Source organism: Oryctolagus cuniculus, chromosome 2 (assembly GCF_051225735.1).
Source record: "Oryctolagus cuniculus isolate XC-2025 breed Fujian yellow rabbit chromosome 2, ASM5122573v1, whole genome shotgun sequence".
Classification (NCBI taxonomy): domain Eukaryota; kingdom Metazoa; phylum Chordata; class Mammalia; order Lagomorpha; family Leporidae; genus Oryctolagus; species Oryctolagus cuniculus.
Window position 1 is genome coordinate 49082994 of NC_142868.1, and position 21538 is coordinate 49104531.

General features: G+C 43.3%; 1 protein-coding gene across 1 annotated transcript in view; it reads right to left on the bottom strand.

Annotated features, from left to right (window-relative positions):
• Positions 1–21538, bottom strand: part of DOCK5 (dedicator of cytokinesis 5) — a 220988-nt gene that overhangs the window by 133352 nt on the left and 66098 nt on the right. Inside the window, exon 3 of the mRNA XM_017338016.4 lies at positions 2312–2352. Coding sequence (XP_017193505.2) covers positions 2312–2352 — 41 coding nt within the window. The remainder of the gene's footprint in view (positions 1–2311; positions 2353–21538) is intronic.

The following is a 21538-nucleotide window of genomic DNA, read 5'->3' on the forward strand; positions in this document are numbered from 1 at the left end:
TTTCAAGGAGCTCTTTCCCTAAAGACTGGGAAACACGGGATAGAGCATTAGGAGAGCATTTCTAATGGGCTGGATCTCTTAATGAAGGGGTGTCAGAAGTTGAGCACAATTCAGAACAAATGTCTTTGAATTCCCTCCATCTGCCCCCCCATCTCTCCATAAGAAAGATATTTCAATTTAAAAAAAAAATCAACAAATAAAGGTCTGGCTCTTTTTTGTATCATCATTTCATTGATTATAATATTTTTCTTAATTATAAACACTAAGGAGAAGCTCTTACTGAAATAATTCATTTAAAGGCAAGGTTCTATGCTTTAAAAGGATTTTAAGAATGCTTTAATGGGTACAAAAAAATTAAAAATGCATCCTGAACTTATCATTTAGATCTCAGCAGGGCACCCTATTCATTGACTTTTCAACGCAGATAACAAGAACACTACTAGCAAGATGGATTTTGATATATTAGGAAATCACAGGGTGCATTAGTGACTGAGGTTTTCCATGTTCGAGAGGATTGCTATTCACTGTAGTCTTGCTGAAAAAGAAGACTCATGCTTCACGACCTCCTTTCAATATGACTGACATTGCCAATTAAAAATCAAGCATTTTATTTGCTCCTTACATTCGTATGATTTGGCTTTGGCTTTTAGTGTGTTTGTTTTTTTTTTTTTAAATTAACTTTAAAAAAAGGATTGCAAACTAAGTGACAGAAGTATTCTTACTCTTTAACAAACAGAGCAACAAAGCCCTTAACTCTAAGTGTACTCTGAAATAACGGCCACTTCCATAACTATGAGTAAAATAAACAGTGATGTGGTTAAGGGCCCCAAGTGGCCGCACTCCAGGTACGATCTCACTAAAGGTGCAGAAGGAGAGTGCTTTGCTTGAGGTCAGGTTCTCCTTCACCCCGCCAGGTTGGCTGTCTTAGATCGTTATCTGAAGGCCCAGAGAAACTGAAGTCAGCAGGAGTTGAAACAAAACTAATTGAGTTGAAAATGACATGCGGCCAAAAAAAAATCTAACTGTGGGTATAAAAAATTAAATTCAACATCGGGGTTTGTGGAGGCAAAAAAAAAAAAAAAAAAAAAGACCAAAATTCTGGGAGTTGCTATTTGCATGAAAAGTAAATTCTGATTTGTTTTGCTGGTTTATTAAACTGTCACGGTTGAAAAACCCTGTGTGTATACATATGTATGTGCAAATACTGAGTGTGACTGAATTTGCAACAACACAGAAAACAGTGCTGGTTTTCAAGGTTTTATCCCTTGTAGAAAGGTGTTTTCTGGGCCCTGTGCTCTTCTGAGAGTTGACCGCCCAAAATTAGCCCATCTACATAGGGTTGCTTGTAGTTCCCACTGAGTTTGAAGAATAAAATCTGTGGGCTTTTTTTGCCCCCCATTTCCTTCTTGATAAACTCTAAAACGTTTCTCCTTCTTCCTCCTCTAATGTACTATTTGGCATGTGAACTAATTGCAAAATAATAAGGTCCTATCAACTTTGCTCTTTGAAAAGGAAAGTGCTGACATGCCATGCTGCCCTAGTGAGTACCATCAAAGGAAAAGCGCTGACGTGAACTAAAATAAACTGAGGGGGGTATTAACATAACTAATAGATTTTCTTTAGCTTGATGATCAGTAGCTTTGACAAGGGAAAGGCTGTCTAGGTCAGTGTTTTTCAAACTCTGCCCACAATGAATAGTAAGGGATATATTTTCAAGACAACTCAGTACTACATACAAATACATAAAATGTAATAGAAATTATAAAAATATGTTCCTAAAAGTTTCATAAAAAGACACTTACCACTGCTTCCAGCTTTCTTCTTTATTGTTCAGTTCTGATGCAGGGAACATGTTGGTTATATGCCCACTGCACTGATTTCATGATGTATTACTGGGGTAGTCACTTTGCAATAAAGGAAAGAATCAAGTGGAAACAGGAGGCCCTTTAGCTCTGGGATTTTAGAATTGCTGGTAAAGGATAAAGGGAGAAGTAAGGGTCCCTCCCTTGCTGACACAGAGTCCCACTACCACAGCCTGACTGTGTTACCACCTTGTTTAGCTTGCTGGACAGGGAGCAAAAAGTCCTCTGGTACATTCTCCTTGAATTGGCTGGTAGCATGCAGCTGATGGAATTTACATTATTATACTGAAGCACTTTGGTCAAAGAATTTGTTTTCAGATCAAAAGAGAAGCATCAAAGACAGCACAAACCAGGTCCAGAGAGAGGGTACAGCCTATCAGAGAATAGCATAGCATAATACAGAAGCAGTAACCAGCTTTCCAATGAAATAAAAGAATGATAAGCCATACCTTTTTGGACTTATTGTGCAGGGTATATCCTCTGTACCAACCTGTCGGGGCATAAGAGAACACAAAATGTTTTGTGTTTTCCGGGTTATTAAAAAGATATTAGCAGTAAAAACTTCCATGTTATGTTAGCACACTGTGATGGAGCCCAAGAGAAAATCAGCACACAATGCAGTGGAGAAAGTTTATTATGTACAAAAAAAACCCCGAGACCTACTTTAGAGTTGAGTTCTTTTAATAACTACAGAATTTAACATTCACTTAGATCAACCTTCACTTCTAATCTTTAGGAGAAAGAACAGAATCCCCCCTCATCTCCCAAAAGAAGGCAGGATACAGTCCAACATTTTAACATTAACCTTACATGTTTTTACATGAATGAATATCAACTTTTACCACAAATACACATTTTACAAGTTACTTTATCCTATTGAAAGGTATTTTTAGGCCAGTGCCGTGCCTCACTAGGCTAATCCTCTGCCTTTGGCACCGGCACCCCGGGTTCTAATCCCCGTAGGGGCACCGGATTCTGTCCCAGTTGCTCCTCTTCCAGTCCAGCTCTCTGCTGTGGCCCGGGAGTGCAGTGGAGGATGGCCCAGGTCCTTGCACCCTGCACCCGCTTGGGAGACCAGGAGGAAGCACCTGGCTCTTGGCTTTGGATCGGCGCAGCGCATCGGCCGTAACACGCCGGCTGTAGCGGCCACTTGGGGGGTGAACCAACAGAAAAAGGAAGACCTTTCTCTCTGTCTCTCTCTCTCACTGTCTAACTCTGGCTGTCAAAAAAAAAAAAAGATATTTTTAAATAATTTATATTTTTGCTCTCTCATTCTTCCATATTCCCAGGTTAAGGACAACTATTTCTGAAATAAATTTAATTTGTAGTAGCAAACTTTACATGCAAAAATACTTGCAACTGGAAACAAAATAAAAAAAAAAAACAGTATGACATTTTGTGCACTTCTTAGTAATGCTATAAGAGCCCCCCTCAGTAAAGATTTTATTGCTTGGTTGCTGAGTATTTAGAAGGCTTTACCTTCATTTAAAAAGTTTCAATAATGATATATACACCTGAGGCTTTTTTTTCCCATCTTTTGTCTTGTAAAGGGAATGTACAATTTAATCTGTCCATAAACAGGCATTTGTACTGAATGTTTATTAAACACCAGTTATAGGTAGTTACTGTGATAATTCTCCTCACTCCCCATGCCCATGAACTTAGGCAGCAAGGTGGTAATTTCATCCAAGAAAACCCTGTCATAAATGACACACACATTTCAGGTGACCACATACACCCAGGAGATGGATTTGATCATTAAACACTGTATATATGCAGTAAATTATACTGTGCCCCATAAATATGCACAATTAATATGGGTATACTTTAAAAATTTTAAAAATCAGTAAGTAAATAAATAAAATTTAAAACTTTAGGCATCCCAAACAGGGTTCTAGCACTCTCTTGTAATTTGTTCTATATGAGCTCACAAATAGATCATCTACTTTGTACAGGTTACAAGTAAAAAACTGAATTTAACTTCTGTGGACACAGACTCAATAATGTTTTCACACTGCCATTGGTATCCAAGAGTCTTAAGACCCCTGCCGTGCTTTACAGGAAGGAGTGGCGCATTATATTACAGAATCGCACCACGGCACAAGGTCGAGAAGAAGACATTTGAACAAGAAACACTGCTCCTAGTTCAGGACACAGGTGTGTAAGAGACCCAGGTGCAAGAACACCAAGCTAAACATTTCTCCCGAAGCCTCAAGAGTCCACAGTCATCTGTACATATTTGCTCAGTTCTGCTAAAACATGAAAACAGTTTTTGGTGAACACAGGGCTTCTACTTTATCTGCGACTAAGGGTGGAGCTGGGGTGGGGACAAGCTGGGGAATAAGACTTCAGTCTTTTCCCAGCAGCTCTCACCTCTCAGAGCCCTATAAAGCCAAGATGTCACAACAGAGCATTTGCTCCACTTTCAGAGAACACATGTGTACTTCTGTAAACAGTATTTTGCACAGCCATTCATCACAGAAGTATGCTTTCCAAACCAGTCATTTTTGAAAAAAACATTTTTTCTTTTCTTTACCTCCTAAGTCTTCTCTAGCAGTGTGAGTAGAACCCCCATCCAAAGGCACAAAATTCTCATCCTTAATTTGTAAGAATGAGTGCTTCTTGGGATTAGATAGTAAGAAAACATAGTCTCTGAGTTTAACTCATATGCTGCCAGAACTCCACAAATTTGGCTGCTAATCACTGCAAAGGCTATGGTAACAGCATACAAGTATGCTTGCTCCCTTCCACATTATAAACCTGGGCAAGAATACAATGTTCCAATTAATCCCAAACATTTAAAGCAAGCTGACCACAATTAAATACAGGATGCTATTAGACCTTGCAACACAGCATGGTGCAAAGAGTGTATCAACAAGCAGTCATATAATGAATGGGTAGTGTGCATGGGTCAGCTAAACTTCAGAGGTTTTCTCTAGTTATTACACGATTGAATTGAAGGGACTGGTGTGGGGGATGATGAGTCCAGAGAGCTACTCCTACACTAAAGTGAAATGACCATCTCAAAAAGTAAGATTATAGCAGCCATGGTGAACACCAAAAGCCATTCTATAGTAAGGGTTGCTCTTTCATTAGGACAAAAAAATGCATTTCTGTTTTCCTGGGACCACCAGATTCTAGGATAACAAATCCGTCCTTTCTGATTTGAAAATATCAGAGTTCCCAATGTCAAAGTTATTTACCTTAGCTGGCTTCCTATTTTTGTTTTTTAATTTAAGATGTATTTACTTATTTGAAGGCAGAGTTATAGAGAGGGAAGGAGAGAGGGGCAGAGAGAGAGAGAGAGAGAGATCTTCCATCTGCTGATTCACTGTCCAAATGGTCACAGCGGTCAGGGCTGGGACAGGGCGAAGCCAGGAGCCAGGGGTTTCCTCTGGTCTTCCACCTGGGTGCAGGAGCCCAAGCACTTGGACCATCTTCCTCTGTTTTCCCAAGCACCTTAGAGGGAGACAGATTGGAAGTGGAGGAGGCAGAACATGAACCAGCACCCAGATGTCACAGGTGGCTGTTTAACCCGCTGCACCACAGTACTGGCCTCCAGCAGGTTTCTTATAATCCCTGTCAGTCAAGACTTTCACTGCCCCATAAATAAATAAATCTTTTTAAAAATGGGAAAGGGGCTGGCTCTGTGGTGTAATAGGCTAGGCTTCCGCCTGGGGCACTGGCATCCTACATGGGTGCCGGTTCCTGTCCCAGCTGCTCCTCTCCTGATCCAGCTCTCTGCTTATGGCCTGGGAGAGCAGTGGAAGATGGCCCAAGTGCTTGGGCCCCTGCACCCACGTGGGAGACCTGGAGAAGTTCCTGGCTTCAGATCAGCTCAGCTCCAGCTGTTGCAGCCATTTGGGGGAGTGAACCAGGAGATGGAAGACCTCTCTCTCTCTCTCTGTCTCTGCCTCTCTGTAACTCTGCCTTTTAAATAAATAAATAAGATCTTTTTTTAAAATAAAAAGGAAGAAGTAACTGCCAGAATGCAACATGAGAGAGGGAACTGGGAAGGAGGCAAAAAAGAAGGCGGTAAAAAGGAGGCATGATTCTCATCCTTAGATGCCCATTAGACTCACCTTATAGTGTCACTGAGGCCTCAACAGCCCCAGATATTCTGATTTAATTGAACTTAGGTTGGAACCAGGCTTTGTGCTTTTCAAAAGTTTCCCTGGTGATGCTTATGTGCAGCCAGGGTTCATTACTACAGATACTGGCTTTAAAGGTCATGGAAGAATCTGGGTTTTATTCTAAATACAATGGGCAGCACTGGAGGGTTTAACCATCCTCATGCCCTGGGCTTTGAAAGGAGAATGCTGGCTGCTATATGAGAATGACCAATGGAAGGAGAGATGCACCTGAAAGAGGAAACCCTGAGTGGAGACTGGCTGGTGCAGAGCTAATGGGGAGACATGAAAAGGCACAGGGCATATTTGGAATCAACTGGAGTTGCTCCTGGTTTCACTGGAAATAGCCATCAATGAGGAAGGAAAGGTGACTACTCAGGGCATTGAGCTCCTGGGCTTAAGCAAATGAGTGTGAACAGTGTTACTCTTTGATGTAGAAGACTGAAATAAAAGCAAGCCCTGGGGAATGGGCAAAGGGATAGGGAGGTATATCCTGGCCTTTGGGTTTCCCTCCCTCAACAACTGAGTCCTGGAGCCACGAGGTAGAGCAGAACTGTTTGCATGTTTGAAACAAGGGGTTGTGGGGAGGACAACGGCAGGGGGAGCCAGATTGGCATGGCAGGGGGTAGTGGACTGGCATGGCAGGTCACAGCTCAAGCAGAATGAGGGGCACCCCTTAGAGACAGGGATAAGGGGTGTGAGCTCCCAAGTGGAGTGAGGAGCCTTCCACACAGAGGACTTGCAGATACGGGTAGTGGACTGGCATGGGAGAGCAGAGCAAGAACTGGGGAGGGGCTTTCCTTGGGGACACAGTGTGGTAATGCAGATGGGAAACTTGGTATGCACTGGGCAGCTGGTCAACTACGTAAATGTATCAAAAATACAGGAAGTGAAGGGAAAAACTGGAAATGAATCTTGGGGTGCTGAAATGAAACAAAGGTGTCCATGTGAATGCATGGCTTTTAACATAAATAAGTCAGTCAAAAATAACAGAGGTACTAATTTACACATGCCTATTATCTCTAGCTCTGTCAAATACTCTGTTCATTCCATTTCCTGACCCTCAGGCAGATGATGAAGGAGGCCTTAGAGAAAAGACATAAATGGCTTGAGTGCCCCATTCAAAGCGAAGCAGGATGACAGAAGGCTCCATGAGGAATGAATCCAAGCAACAAATGGAACTGAGAAATTATCTCATTTGTTTAAACATACTAAGGGGTGGTAAACACTGCTGTCAGCAACCGTGAGTACGTAATAGAGGTAGGTTCACAGAGAACCAAGGAAAAAGGAATTACCTACCACAGGAAGAACATATTTTTCAAGAAAGGAAATGTCATCAAGAAGCATCCTACAGTCCATTCTGCATTTACTACATAGACTTAATAAATCAGGGGCCAGCGCTGTGGCTTGGTGGGTAGAGCTGCTGCCTGCAGTGCTGGCATCCCAAATGGGCACTGGTTCAAGTCCCAGCTGTTCCACTTCTGATCCAGCTCCCTGCTAATGGGCCTGGGAAAGCAGCAGAAGATGGTTCAAGTCTTTGGGGCCCTGCTCCCACCTGGGAGACCCAGAAGAAGCTCCTGGCTCCTGGCTTTGGATTGCTGCAGCTTCAGCAATTGCAGCCATCTGGGGAGTAAACCAGTGGATAGAAGACCCCTCTCTCTCTGCCTCTGCCTCTCTGTAACTATGCCTTTCAAATAAATAAATACATCTCTTATAAAAATAATTCAAACAATGACTGTTACAAAAACAAAATTTTATCCAGGATAAAATCTATAATGTCAGGGAAATGGCTATATGTACAGTTGATGGGGAGTACAAGGCAGTTAAATCCTTATCTTCCAAAAGAAGTTAATAAGTAAAATTGAAAATGCAAGTATCAAGTCATAGCAGTAATTATTTAGAAATGAAAAGGTTTCTATCCCAAGCATTCGCTATAAGAGTTGAAAGACTTCTGAAAGAGTTGAAACTCCTTCAGATCGAGAGGAACTAGGAAGGTACTGCTGTTTTTCAACTTTCAGAAATAATTTGACTATTATAAAAATTATGCTTGATAAAATTAAAAACAAAAACAATAAGCCTCTACAAATAAATGCTGGTAAACCAGAACTAGGCAAAGATAAAATCATGGTCATAGAAAACAGATCAGTAGTTGCCAAGTGCTGAGAGTGTCAAGCTGTTGGCTAAGAAGGAGCAAGAGAGTTTGAGGGGCAGCAAGAAGGGCTTAAAATCTTGACTGCTTTTGAGTTTCATGAATGTCTGTATTTGTCAAAACCTGCACAATTATAAATTAAATAGGACAAATGTCTCTCCAGATAAATTGTACCTTTTAAAAATGAGATACTGTGGGGCTGGCACTGTGGCACAGCAGGTAAAGTCGCCACCTGCAGCGCCGGCATCCCATATGGGCACCTGTTCAAGTCCCAGATGCTCCACTTGCGATCCAGTTTTCTGCTATGACCTAAGTCCCTGGGCCCCTGCACTCATGTGGGAGACCTAGAAGAAGCACCTGGCCTTTGGCTTCAGATCTGCACAGCTCTGGCCATTGTGGCCAACTGGGGAGTGAACCAGTGGATGGGAAGATCTTTCCCTCTCTCTCTCTCTGCCTTGCCTTCTCTCTGTGTGTAACTCTGACTTTCAAATAAATAAATAAATGTCTTTTTAAAAAATGAGATACTGCTATACCCACTTGAATGACTCAAGTCAAAAACTGAAACTCATAAAAACGTATACAATATGAGTAGTGATAAATAAACTGTAGCAATCCATATACTGGATACAACTTGACAATACAAAAAAACGAACTGATATGTGGAACAGCATGGGTGAACTTTGGATTAATCAGCTTTTCATCGGTATAACAAAATACCTGAGGCAGGCTAACTTTATAAACCACAGAGGTCCATCTTGGCTCAGGTTTCTGGTGCCTCAAAGTCCAAGATCAGGTGGATCCGGGTGTTTTGGCCTCTGGCAATAGCTTTTTTGCTGCATTGTCCCAAGGCAGCACAGCACATCACATGACAAAAGAGGAGTGTAGTGTCTGTTTAGGCATGTGCAGTCTGTCTTTCCCCTTATCAGGTCACTAGCATTCAATCAGGGCAGCCCCAGGCTAACAACCCTAATCTAATCTGATATGAGCAAATCTAATCACTTTCTATAGTCCAATGAAGTGTCCACCCTTTTACTACCATCAACTAGACACTGGGGATTCAATTCCTGCAGGAATTTGGGGGACAATCCTAGTCATACCAGAGCATACCTACAAACCGCCATGATGAATAAGGTAAACCAAACACGACAGGCGTTCATAATTCCACTTATATAAAATTAACAAGTAGGTAAAACTAATCCACAGTGAGATGAACCAGATCGGTGGCTGTTTGTCGAGGGTGGGAATTGTGTGAAGGAAAGCACCAGGGAATTTTCTGGGATGAGGAAACTGTTCTTCTCTACCTTGACTGGAGTATGAGGTACATGGATGCCTTCATTTGATAAAACCCACTGAACTGTGCATCCAAGATGTGTACATTTTGCTGCATATAAATTCTGTAATTTTTTAACAACAAAGTGAAAGTATACACTATAAAATACTGTTAGTCTACAACATAACTACCTCAGAGTAACACAGAATTGCACCACTTAAATATGAGTGTGGCTGAATATTTTTATTTGAAATTGCCTCTGAAATGAGTTTGAGTCACCTGTGAAAAATCATGGGACTATTTCTTCACTATTTTACTGTGTATTGTGTCTCCCTATGAACATTATTCACCTTCATTACTCATGTCACGCTTCAAAACTGACTCTCAAAGAGTTAACTATTTCCAAAGCTCGATCAGACTGGAGATTTGTCTACTGAGTCAACAGTAGCTATAGGTGCTAGGAGAGTAAGATACACACTCTCTTCCCGTCCTATATCGTCTTTATAATGGAAAGAAAGAAACCTACAGAGTCATCACTTGCTACCTGTTTGGGATTGGTTCCAGAAACCCCCTTAGATATCAACATCTGTGAGTGTTCAAGTTCCTTACATAAAATGGTGTAGTAATTGCATATAACATATAAACATCCTCCCATACACTGTAAGTCATTTCCAGATGACTGATAATACCTAATACCATGTAAATGTTATGTAAATAGGTGCTACACTGTACTGTTTAGGGATAGCTATCAGGAAAAAAAAAGCTTATACATATTTGGCATAGTATTGCAACATTTTGACTTTTTAAAAAAGATTTATTTTTTTTTATTTGAAAGATAGTGACAAAGAGACAGAGAAAAATTTTCCATGAGCTGGTTCACTCCCCAAATGACCCCAACAGCTGCGGCTGAGCCAGGCTAAAGCCAGGAGCCAGGAACTGCATCCAGGTTTCCTTCTTTTTTTTTTTTTTTTTTTTTTTTTTTTGACAGGCAGAGTGGACAGTGAGAGAGAGAGACAGAGAGAGAAAGGTCTTCCTTTGCCGTTGGTTCACCCTCCAATGGCCGCCGCTGCAGCCGGCGCACCGCGCTGATCCAATGGCAGGAGCCAGGATCCAGGTGCTTTTCCTGGTCTCCCATGGGGTGCAGGGCCCAAGCACCTGGGCCATCCTCCACTGCACTCCCTGGCCATAGCAGAGAGCTGGCCTGGAAGAGGGCCAACCGGGACAGAATCCGGTGCCCCGACCGGGACTAGAACCCGGTGTGCCGGCGCCGCAAGGTGGAGGATTAGCCTATTGAGCCACGGCGCCGGCCCTGCATCCAGGTTTCCTATGTGGATGGCAGGGGCCCAAATAATTGGGCCATCTTTCACTGCTTTCCCAGGTGCATTAGCAGAGAGCTGGATCAGAAGTGGAGCAGAAGGGACTCAAACTGGCAATCCAATATGCAAAGCTGGCATCACAAGCAGCAGCTTAAACCACTGCACTGTAAACAACACCTGCCCCAGTATTGTTCTATTTGTGTTTTGGTATTTTCACCTGCCCTTGGTTGAATCTGCAGATGGGGAACACATGAATGTGGATATGGAGCGCTGAATGTGTGTGAGCACACAACCTTATAAACAAAAAAAATGTAACTTCACATAGGGCCAAAAGTTATTAAGGAATGAAAGACAATAATGTGGCAAAGGCTGACTCATTGGGATGGAGCTACTTCAGAAAGTGTGGTCAGGAAGCCGTCTCTGGCGAGGTACCCTGGGGCTGAAGAGGCACATGACAAGTGTGGCATTCATTCATCAGACACAAAAACTCAGAATGCTGGTGTGCCAGACCCTGTCTTTGAGGAGGAAGGAAACAGCTTCGTAAACACATAATGAAATACAAAAGGGCCTTCAGTAGAGAATGCTTGGAGACACTGGTACACCAAGAACAAGCTATGAATACACTAACGGCGTAGAAGCAATGGCTAAGGGGACGCTAAAGACCTTCTGAATAATGAAAGCATCATTCAGATGTGTAAGATATGGAGTGTTCTGTAAAATCTCTATTTTATGATCACAAGATAAATTAGTTTTCCCTCACATACATATACAAAAGATCAATAAATTATTTTATTAAAGGCAAGAAACAGATTAGGGAGGGGCGGGTGTCTGGTGTGGTGGTTAAGGGATGGCTTCGGATGCCTGCATCCCATGTTCCAGTGCCTGGGTTTGAGTCCTGGTTCTGCTTCGGATTCCAGCTTCCTGCTAATATGCACCCTGGGAGGCAGTGGTGATGGTTCAGGTACTTGGGTTTCTGCCACCCATATGGCAGACCTGGATTGAGTTCCTGGTTCCTGGCTTTAACCTGGCCCAGCCCTGGTACTGATGGCCTTTGGGGAGTGAACCAGAGGAAGAAAGATCTCTCTATCTCTGTCTCTATTTGTTTGCCTTTCAAATAAAATGAAAATAATGTTAAAAGAGAAATAGGGAGTAATTGCTTAAATGCACATGCGTGTTGGGGGAGAGGGTTCCCAAAGTGGGGAGCAGGTGCTAATCTTGTTGTTCTTCCTGTGTCACTGACAGCTTGCTGGATAAAACACAGTTAATTAGGCCAAAGTCAAAGGTTTCATCCGCTGTGGGCCAGGTACACCTGTCAGGTTTCCATGGCCATAGCAGCCCTGGCATCCCCAGTGAGTTGTCGTCCCTTAGAGGAAAACAATGAGCAGACACGTCTGGGTGCAACCAGCTCAGGCTGAATCCCTCCTTATAGGCAGTCAGTGCTTCAACTCCACGTCTGCTGAGCCTCGAGCCCCTTACTACTCACAGTGAGCTTCAGAAACCAAGTTCAAAGGCAGAAAGTCACAGGATGGGAGGAAAGTAAAAGCTGCTTCTATTCTTTCATATCTTTTTCTGTGAAACAAATCAGTCTCCCAGGTAAATTAGCTTAGTTCAATTTTGTGCCTTTGAGCTAGGCAGATATGTTAGATGTTGCAAGTCTGAGGTCCAAAGGAACTCAGAACTCACTGAAATCCAACACTTTCACTTAAAAGAAAGGAAACAGAGACAAGGAATTGAGAAGGGCTTGTCCAATGTCAACTAGTGACTGGGGAAACAATTGCCGGTCTCCTGCCTGCTGGCTCAGATCTCTTTCCCTGAACCAAGCTGCCTCTGCAGTCTGGCACGGGATAATAAATGGGCCACTCCCTCAGTGCACCACCTCTCAGGTAAGGTGAGCTTAGCCACGGAATCCTATCAGTACAAGGCACATAACTTTCACAAGCTTATAATCCAAATGGATAAGAACTTGTATTTTTCTAACAAACACAGAAAAGGACCTCTGCAGTACTCAGCACACAGCAAGCACCCAATACCCTTTTCTGAGACTATATTAATGAGGAAGAGAAGGTCTCCCGGAGCTGGTGGCTAAGCGTAGACTGCACGCCTGTAAGGAGTGCGCCATGGCATATGCACCTGTGAGACATTGGCAGGGACTCCAGGGGCCCCTAGCAAGGAAAGGAAAGAACACAGGAAAGAAAAACACATGATGTAACTCTCCAGGAGCATGCAGGAGCAGGAGATGGGAGAAACACACAGGGTGTAATCTTCAGAGGTAGGGGAGTCTGCCAGATGGGCCTGGCTGAGCACTCTGCAAACTGCACCAAACAGTGTACTCCAGGGTCAATTCCCTGACTGGCTCCTGTAGGACACCTCAGTAGCATATACTCTGACAGATCGGAACTCCCTGCTTTAGAAACATAAAACTCCTCCCAGCTGCCAGGAAGCTTTCTTCAGCAAGTCCCCTTCGCTTTGCTCACTCATGGCTGTGAGACACAGAGCCTGGCAGGGATGAGAGGCTGCAATGCGGAAGGCAGCAGCACTCGTCCATGGGGCCAGCAGAGGAGAGATGCTATTACACAGAAGACGGCAATGCTCTACACAGCTGGCAGGTCGGTCAGAGCTGCAACATGGGAGCTGTGCTGCTCCTGAACAGCCCGGGGAGAGGAAGAATCTGCCATGGCTCTTCGGACGAGATGTAGACCCGAGCGGCCAGAGCCGAAGACTCCCGCCACTGCTCCTGTGGCACCGACCCCAGAGCGTCTGCAACGGCATAATCTGACTGCACGGTCTGAGTGGCCCTCCTTTCCCTTGGGCAGAGCTAGGCAGGGCCACAGAAGAGGAGACACTGTTATGAAGAGAACACGTCTGAAATCCAAAGGCCAGTTTCTCTGTCCTGGGTCCTCCTTAACCAGCCCTATGGAAGTCCATTTCCTCTGTAGTTTATTTGAACTAATTAAGGCTTCAATGTCTTAAATTTCTTTCCAGAAAAACATTTCATTAAAAAAAAATTCATTACCTCATAAAACCTAACTCTGCAGCTAAAAATGCAAAGATGGTATCTTCTGGTTGCCTGCAACACATGGTGTTGTCAGACTTATTAAAAAAAAAAAAAGATCTTACTTATTTATATGAGAAATGGAGTTGCACATAGAGAGAGGGAGACAGAGAGAAACGTCTTCCACCACTGGTTCACTCCCTAAATGGCCGCATCCAAAGCCAGGAGCCAGGAGCTTCTTCTGGGTCTCCCACGTGGGTGCAAGGGCCCAAGGACTTGGGCCATCTTCTACTGCTTTCCCAGGCCACAGCAGAGAGCTGGATGGGAAGAGGAGCAGCCAGGACTCTAACTGGTGCCCACATGGGATGCTGGCAGTGCAGGTTAAGCCTACCACACCATGCCCTCAGACTTCTATTTTCAACCCACAAGTACGTTCTTGGACAAGCCTAGGGACTGGGCCCAGGCACTGTTGGTGGCGGAGTGGGGAGAGGACGCTGGGCTGGCACAAACCCCAGTAGATACAACAAAGCAATGATGCACCCAAATTTCCACTACAAAACTAAGAAACCTTTCTCTGTGCCTTCACACACACTTTACAGTTCACTAGGCAGAAAAAAAAAAAATCACATTTCCTCTGGTCTTCTTCACATCATCTCTCTGGTTGCCAATTTTCTTTATATTTTTTGGATGTGGCTTTTTCTTTTCTTTTGTTTTAAAAATGAAGTAAACTGGGGCTGGCTCTGTTGCACAGCGAGCTAAGCCTCTGCCTGTAGCACCAGCATCCCACATGGGTGCCAATTCGTGTCCCAGCTGCTCCTCTTCCAATCCAGCTCTCTGTTACGGCCTGGGAAAGCAGTAGAAGATGGCCCAAGTCCTTGGGCTCTGCACCCGCGTGGGAAACCTGGCTCCTGGCTTCAGATCGGCGCAGCTCTGGCAGTTGTGGCCACTGGGGAGTGAACCAGCAGATGGAAGACCTCTCTCCCTCTCTCTCTCTCTGTAACTCTGCCTCTCAAATAAATAAATAAATATTTTTAAAAAATAAAAATGAAGGGTCCGGTGCCATGGTTCACTTTGTTAATACTCTGCCTGTGGCGCCGGCATCCCATATGGGTGCCGGTTCTAGTGCCGGTTGCTCCTCTTCCAGTCCAGCTCTCTGCTGTGGCCCAGGAAGGCAGTGGAGGATGGCCCAAGTCCTTGGGCCCCTGTACCCACATGGGAGATCAGGAAGAAGCACCTGGCTCCTGGCTTTGGATCGGCGTAGCTCCAGCCTTGGCGGCCATTTAGGGGGTGAGAGAATGGAAGGAAGACCTTTCTGTCTCTCTCTCTCACTGTCTAACTCTATCTGTCAAATAAAAAATAAATAAATAAAATAAAAATGAAGTAAACCTGCTGAGAGTTAGCCCTTCTTACTAAAATTCTGACTCTTCTCTTCTGTGGTGCATTTCTCTAGCTAACCCAACCACTTCAAGAAGGCTGGACATGATAGCATGGGGCATATACTTTTATCAGTGGTAGCAATGAATTTGCAGCAACTCATTCTTAAGTTGGTTATCATCAGCATGAGTTTGTAAGAATTTGTTAAGACAGCAGACAGGAACAGGTATGTGAGTGAGGAATCAAGCAAGATAAATCCAGTAAGGGCCACTTTTTATAAAGAACTATACTAAGCCGGCGCCGCGGCTCACTAGGCTAATCCTCTGCCTTGCGGCGCCAGCACAGGGGGTTCTAGTCCCGGTCGGGGTGCCGCATTCTGTCCCGGTTGCCCCTCTTCCAGGCCAGCTCTCTGCTATGGCCAGGGAGTGCAGTGGAGGATGGCCCAAGTGCTTGGGCCCTGCACCCCATGGGAGACCAGGAGAAGTACCTGGCTCCTGCCATCGGATCAGCGCGGTGCGCCAGCCGTGGCGGCCATTGGAGGGTGAACCAACGGCAAAAGGAAGACCTTTCTCTCTGTCTCACTCTCTCTCTCACTGTCCACTCTGCCTGTCAAAAAAATAAAAAATAAAAAAAATATAAAAAAAAGGAACTATGCTAGACTCTGAGGAGCCTCAAGGAGTAGGAGGATAAGCCCCAACTCCCCCTCTATCACAAGGGCAGAAAGGAGACCACTTCCTGCCTCGGCAGAGCAGCAGGTTTGTGTGGAAGAGCTGTGGGGGTGGGGGTAGGTTCAGAAAGCTCTACCCATAACAGACACATCTGGGTGCCGACAAACTTGTTTGACAGCTATTAAAAAACAAAAGAGGGGCTGGCATTGTGGGTTAGGTCTCCACCTGTGGCACCAGCATCTCATATGGGCACTGGTTCATATCCAGGGTTCTCCTCTTCAGATCCAGCTCTCTCCTATGGCCTGGGAAGTTAGTAGAGGAGGGCTCAATTGCTTGGGCCCCTGCACTGGTGTGGGAGACCTGGAAGAAGCTCCTGGCTTTGTATCCACCTAGCTCCAGCTGTTGTGGCCATTTGGGGAGTGAACCAGCAGACGGAAGGCCTTTCTCTCTGTCTCTCCCTCTCTCTGCTTATGACTGCCTCTCAAATAAATAAATTAAATCTTTAAAAAATAAAAAAGCAAAAGAACTGGAACTGGTGCTGTGGTATAGTAGATTAAGCCTCTGCCTGTGGCTCCAGCATCCCTTATAGGAGCCAGTTCAAGTCCCGGCTGCTCCACTTATGATCCAGCCTTCTACCAATGGCCTGGGAAAGCAGTTGAGGATGGCCCAAGTGCATGGGCCTCTGCACCCACATGGGAGAGCTAGAAGAAGCTCCTCGCTCCTCGTTTCTGATAGGCCCAGTTCCACTGTGGCTATCTGGGGAGGGAACCAGCAAATGGAAGGCCTCTCTCTTTCTGTCTCTCCTCCCTCTCTCTGTAACTCTGCCTCTCAAATAAATAAATAAATAAATATTAAAAAAAAAAAGGCAAAAGAACTTTACCTGCATTGGAAAACTGTATTGCATGTCCAAAATCAGAAGAACTGACCTCTTGAGTCTCCCTATCCATGAACATGGGACATCTTCCGTTTATTTAGTCCTTTGAGTTCTTTCATGATGAACATTATTTGACACTGTAAATTACTCTTATGTTACTATGAGCAAGCCAGAGGCACACATGTAACCCTTCTTTGCAGATTTCAGCAGGAAGTGATACAGCATATGCCCATTTACCCTCAATTTTGAAATTTCCTCTAGGACTTTCTCCTTACACCAATCCTTAACTGACTCTTACCAAGGCCACAGGGTTTGATGTGCAATGTTTCACAATGGAGATAATATATCTTAGAAATTGATCAGAAAGCTTGAGCATTAAATAACTGAATGACCTAGCAATCAGAGGTGTGAAGAGAGCCTTGAGGGGGTTTGTGCAAGTGATGCAATGAGCCTGCTCCATCAATTTGCACCTTCCCTAACCTCTTGATCCAATCAAGATTCCCTGAATACTAAAACCTGTGGATCACCAAGTCTCCCATGTGAGTGACAGGGGTCCAAGTATTTGGGCCATATTCTGCTACTTATCCAGTCCTATTAGCAGGGAGCCAGGACTTGCTCTGATAAGGGATGCTAATGCCAGTCCTAGCATCTTCCTTTTTATAAGATTAAATCTGATGCAGCTCAATGCACAATAGTTAAGACATAGACTCAACCCAAATGCCCATCAATTGAAGATCAGATAAAGAAATTATGGGATATGTACACCATGAAATACTACAAAGAAGTAAAAAAGAAAAAAAAGAAATCCAGTCATTTGCAACAAAATGGATGAAACTGGAAAACATCATACTTAGTGAAATAAGGCAGTCCCAAAGGACAAATACCGTATGTTCTCCCTGACCTGTGATAACTAATAGAACACCTAAAAGGAAATCTGTAGAGGTGAAATTGACATTTTGAGAAGCAACGACTTTGAACAGCCATTGTCTCGACTCATGAAGAACAGTTTTTTTTTTTTCATACTATTTTTTCAACTTTTTACTTAATATAGCTAATCATATGTGTATAAAGTTAATTGAAAATAGATCTTGGTAAAAAAAATGAGTGAGAATAGGAGAGGGAGGAGGGAGAGGGGTGGGAGAGTGGGTGAAAGGGTGAGTAAAGTGGGAAGAATGACCATGTTCCTAAAATTGTCACTAAGAAATATATGAAAATTGTATTCCTTAAATAAAATGTTTCTGGAGAAAAATGAATAAATAAATAAATACAAGTACAAACTTTTCCCTAAAAAAAAGAGAGAGAGATTAAATCTCAGATCATACTTTTCATTAGCTCTTCTTTTAAATTAGTTTTTCTCAAAAACACACTCCTACAGCCATGCATGTGTTTTGTAAACCACATCGCAGGGACATATGCCCCTAGCAATAGAAGCTGACAAGCTGTACTCAAGGTAAAGGTCAAACAGATGTGGGAAGTGACCAAGCACACTCAACAAAATGCCACATGGCCTAATCTGCTTTCCAAGCTAATGCCAAAATACGTGCATGTGGCACTTGTCATAAAGTCCAAGCTGCTGGGCTCACTGCCACTTATGTGTGTCAAAGATAGCTGCTTCTTTAACTAGATCATGATGACAGTGAGGATTCTGAACTACAATAAGCTTTCAATTACTAGTGGGGAAATAAAAGTAAATGGAAGTTGCAAGTAACTGAAGGTTCTATTACAGTTTATACTCCATAAACTTTTACAGCTGCTAGTAAGAACTATTTTTTTTTTTTTTTTATTTTTTTTTTTATTTTTTTTTTATCTTTTATTTAATGAATATAAATTTCCAAAGTACGACTCATGGGTTACAATGGCTTCCCCCCCCATACCGTCCCTCCCACCAACAACACTCCCCTTTCCCACTCCCTCTCCCCTTCCATTCACATCAAGATTCATTTTCGATTATCTTAATATACAGAAGATCAGCTTAGTATACCTTAAGTAAGTATTTCAACAGTTTGCTCCCACACAGAAACATAAAGTGAAAAATAATAGATGATTTTTTTTTAAAATGATGATGAAATCAGATCAGACCTATTGTCATGTTTAATCCCAGTGAGAGTCAAGTTGGGAATTGAAAATTTCTTTTTTTTTTTTTTTTTTTTTTTTTTTTTTTTTTTTACAGAAGATCAGTTTAGTGTACATTAAGTAAAGATTTCAGTCGTTTGCACCCCCATAGAAACACAAAGTGAAATATACTGTTTGAGTACTCGTTATAGCATTAAGCCTCAGTGTACAGCACGTTAAGGACAGAGATCCTACATGAGGAGTAAGTGCACAGTGACTCCTGTTGTTGACTTTACAAATTGACACTCCTGTTTATGGCATCAGTAATCTCCCTATGCACCAGTTATGAGTTTCCAAGGCTATGGAAGCCCCTTGAGTTCTCCGACTCTTATCTTGTTTAGACAAGGTCATAGTCAAAGTGGAGGTTCTCTCCTCCCTTCAGAGAAAGGCACCTCCCTCTTTGAAGACCTGTTCTTTCCACTGGGATCTCACTCACAGAGATCTTTTTGCCAGAGTGTCTTGGCTTTCCATGCCTGAAATACTCTCATGGGCTTTTCAGCCAGATCTGAGTGCCTTTAGGGCTGATTCTGAGGCCAGAGTGCTATTTAGGACATCCGCCATTCTATGAGTCTGCTGAGTATCTCACTTCCCATGTTGGATCACTCTCCCCTTTATTTATTCTATCAGTTGGTGTTAGCAGATACTAGACTTGTTTATGTGCTCCCTTTGACTCTTAGTCCTTTCATTATGATCAATTGTGAACTGAAATTGATCACTTGGAGTAGTGAGATGGCATTGGCACATGCCACCTTGATGGGATTGAATTGGAATCCCCTGGTATGTTTCCAACTCTACCAATTGGGGCAAGTCAGCCCGAGCATGTCCCAAATTATACATCTCTTCCCTCTCTTATTCCCACTCTTATGTTTAACAGGGATCACATTTCGGTTAATTTTCAACACTTAAGAATAACTGTGTGATAATTACAGAATTAAACCAGTCATATTAAGTAGAACAGACAAAAAAAAATACTATGAGGGATAATGTATTAAGTTGTCCATTAGCAGTCAGAGCTATGCTGATCAAGTCACCATTTCTCATAGTGTCCATTTCACTTCAGGAGGTTTCCTTTTTGGTGTTGAGTCAGTAAGAACTATTTTTACAAAAGATTTATTTTAGGGGCTGGCGCTGTGGCATAGTAGGTTAAGCAGAGATCTTCCTTCTGCTTTTCACTCCTGAAATGTCCTCAGTGGCCTGAGCTGGGCCTCCAGCACCCCATATGGGCACTGGTTTGAGTCCCAGGTACTCCACTTCCAATCCGGCTCCCTGTTGATGACCTGGGAAAGCAGTGGAAGATGGCCCAAGTACTTGGGTCTCTGCAAGCCATCTGGGAGACCTGGAAGAAGCTCTTGGCTCCAGCTTCGGCCTGCCCCTGCCCTGGCCATTGCAGCCATATGGGAAATGAACCAACAGATGGAAGACTACCTGTCTCTGTTTCTTCCTCTTTCTCTGTAACTCTGCCTCTCAAATAAATAAATCTTTAAAAAAAGACAGAGAGAGAATATACGGATATTTGCTTTCTTAAAAAAAAGGATTTATTTTATTTATTTGAAAGGCAGAGCTACAAGGGGCAGTGATGAGAGATAGAGACAGAGATCTTCCATCTGCTGGTTCACTTCCCAGATGGCCACAATGGCTAGGGCAGGGCCAGATGAAGCCAGCAGTCTGCAACTCTATCTGGATCTCCCATGGGTGCTGGGGTCCAAACATTTGGACCATTTTCCACTGCTTTCCCAGACACATCAGCAGGAAGCTGGATCAGAAGTAGAGCAGCTGGGACTCGAACTGGTGCCCACATGGGATGACAGTGTTGCAGGTAGTGACCTAACCTATTATGCTACAATGCCAGCCTCAAGAACTAATTATTAAAATCGATCTTGATATTTTTGTCTTTTACTTGACTTATGACTACTAGGCATGGCTGACTGCAGTAACAAATGAGTAGAATTGAAGAACAAGAGATTACAAAGCCACTAGGTGGATGAACTGTTGTACTTGAATGACCGTATAATGTGACAATCCTTCTTCTTGAATCACAGGTTCTCAAAAAGTTAGACACCTTACTATATACCATATGGTCAAAGCAGGGCTTCTATTATCACATCTCAGAAAGATCATTATTAAGTCTCTGCTTGAGGGGTCAGCGCTGTGCTGTGGTAGGACAGCCTACACCTGTGGCGCCAGAATCCCATGTGGGCACTGGTTCATGGTGGGGCTGCTCCTCTTCTGATCCAGCTCTCTGCTATGGCCTGGGAAAGCAGTAGAAGATGGCCCAAGGCCTCGGGTCCCTGCGCCCACTTGGGAGACCCAAAGGAAGCTCCTGGCTCCTGGCTTCCGATGAGCCCAGGTCCAGCCTTTTTGGCTATTTGTGTTATGAACCAGCAGATGGAAGACCTCTCTATCTCCCTCTCTCTCTCTCTCTGCTTCTCTCTCTGTAATTCTCTCAAATAAACAAATAAAATCTTAAAAAAAAAAAAAGTCTCTGCTTGAAAAAAATCTTCAAATTTCCTTTTTAAAAAATACTTCTGCTAGAAATCTTTCCTACCCTCAAAGGCCTACTTTACAAAGATGAAAGTCAAAACACATACAGCTTAAGTCATGATCCGTTTTTAATCCTTTTCATTTTATAAGTTAAGCAAACCCATTCTGATAATTCCTAATCCAAAATGCTCCAAACTTTGAAACTTTTTCACCAAGGTGATGCCACAAATGGAAATTTCCACACCTGATCTCACGTGCCAGGTCAAAACACAGGTGCACTAAAAATATTACATAAAAGTACCTTTAGGCA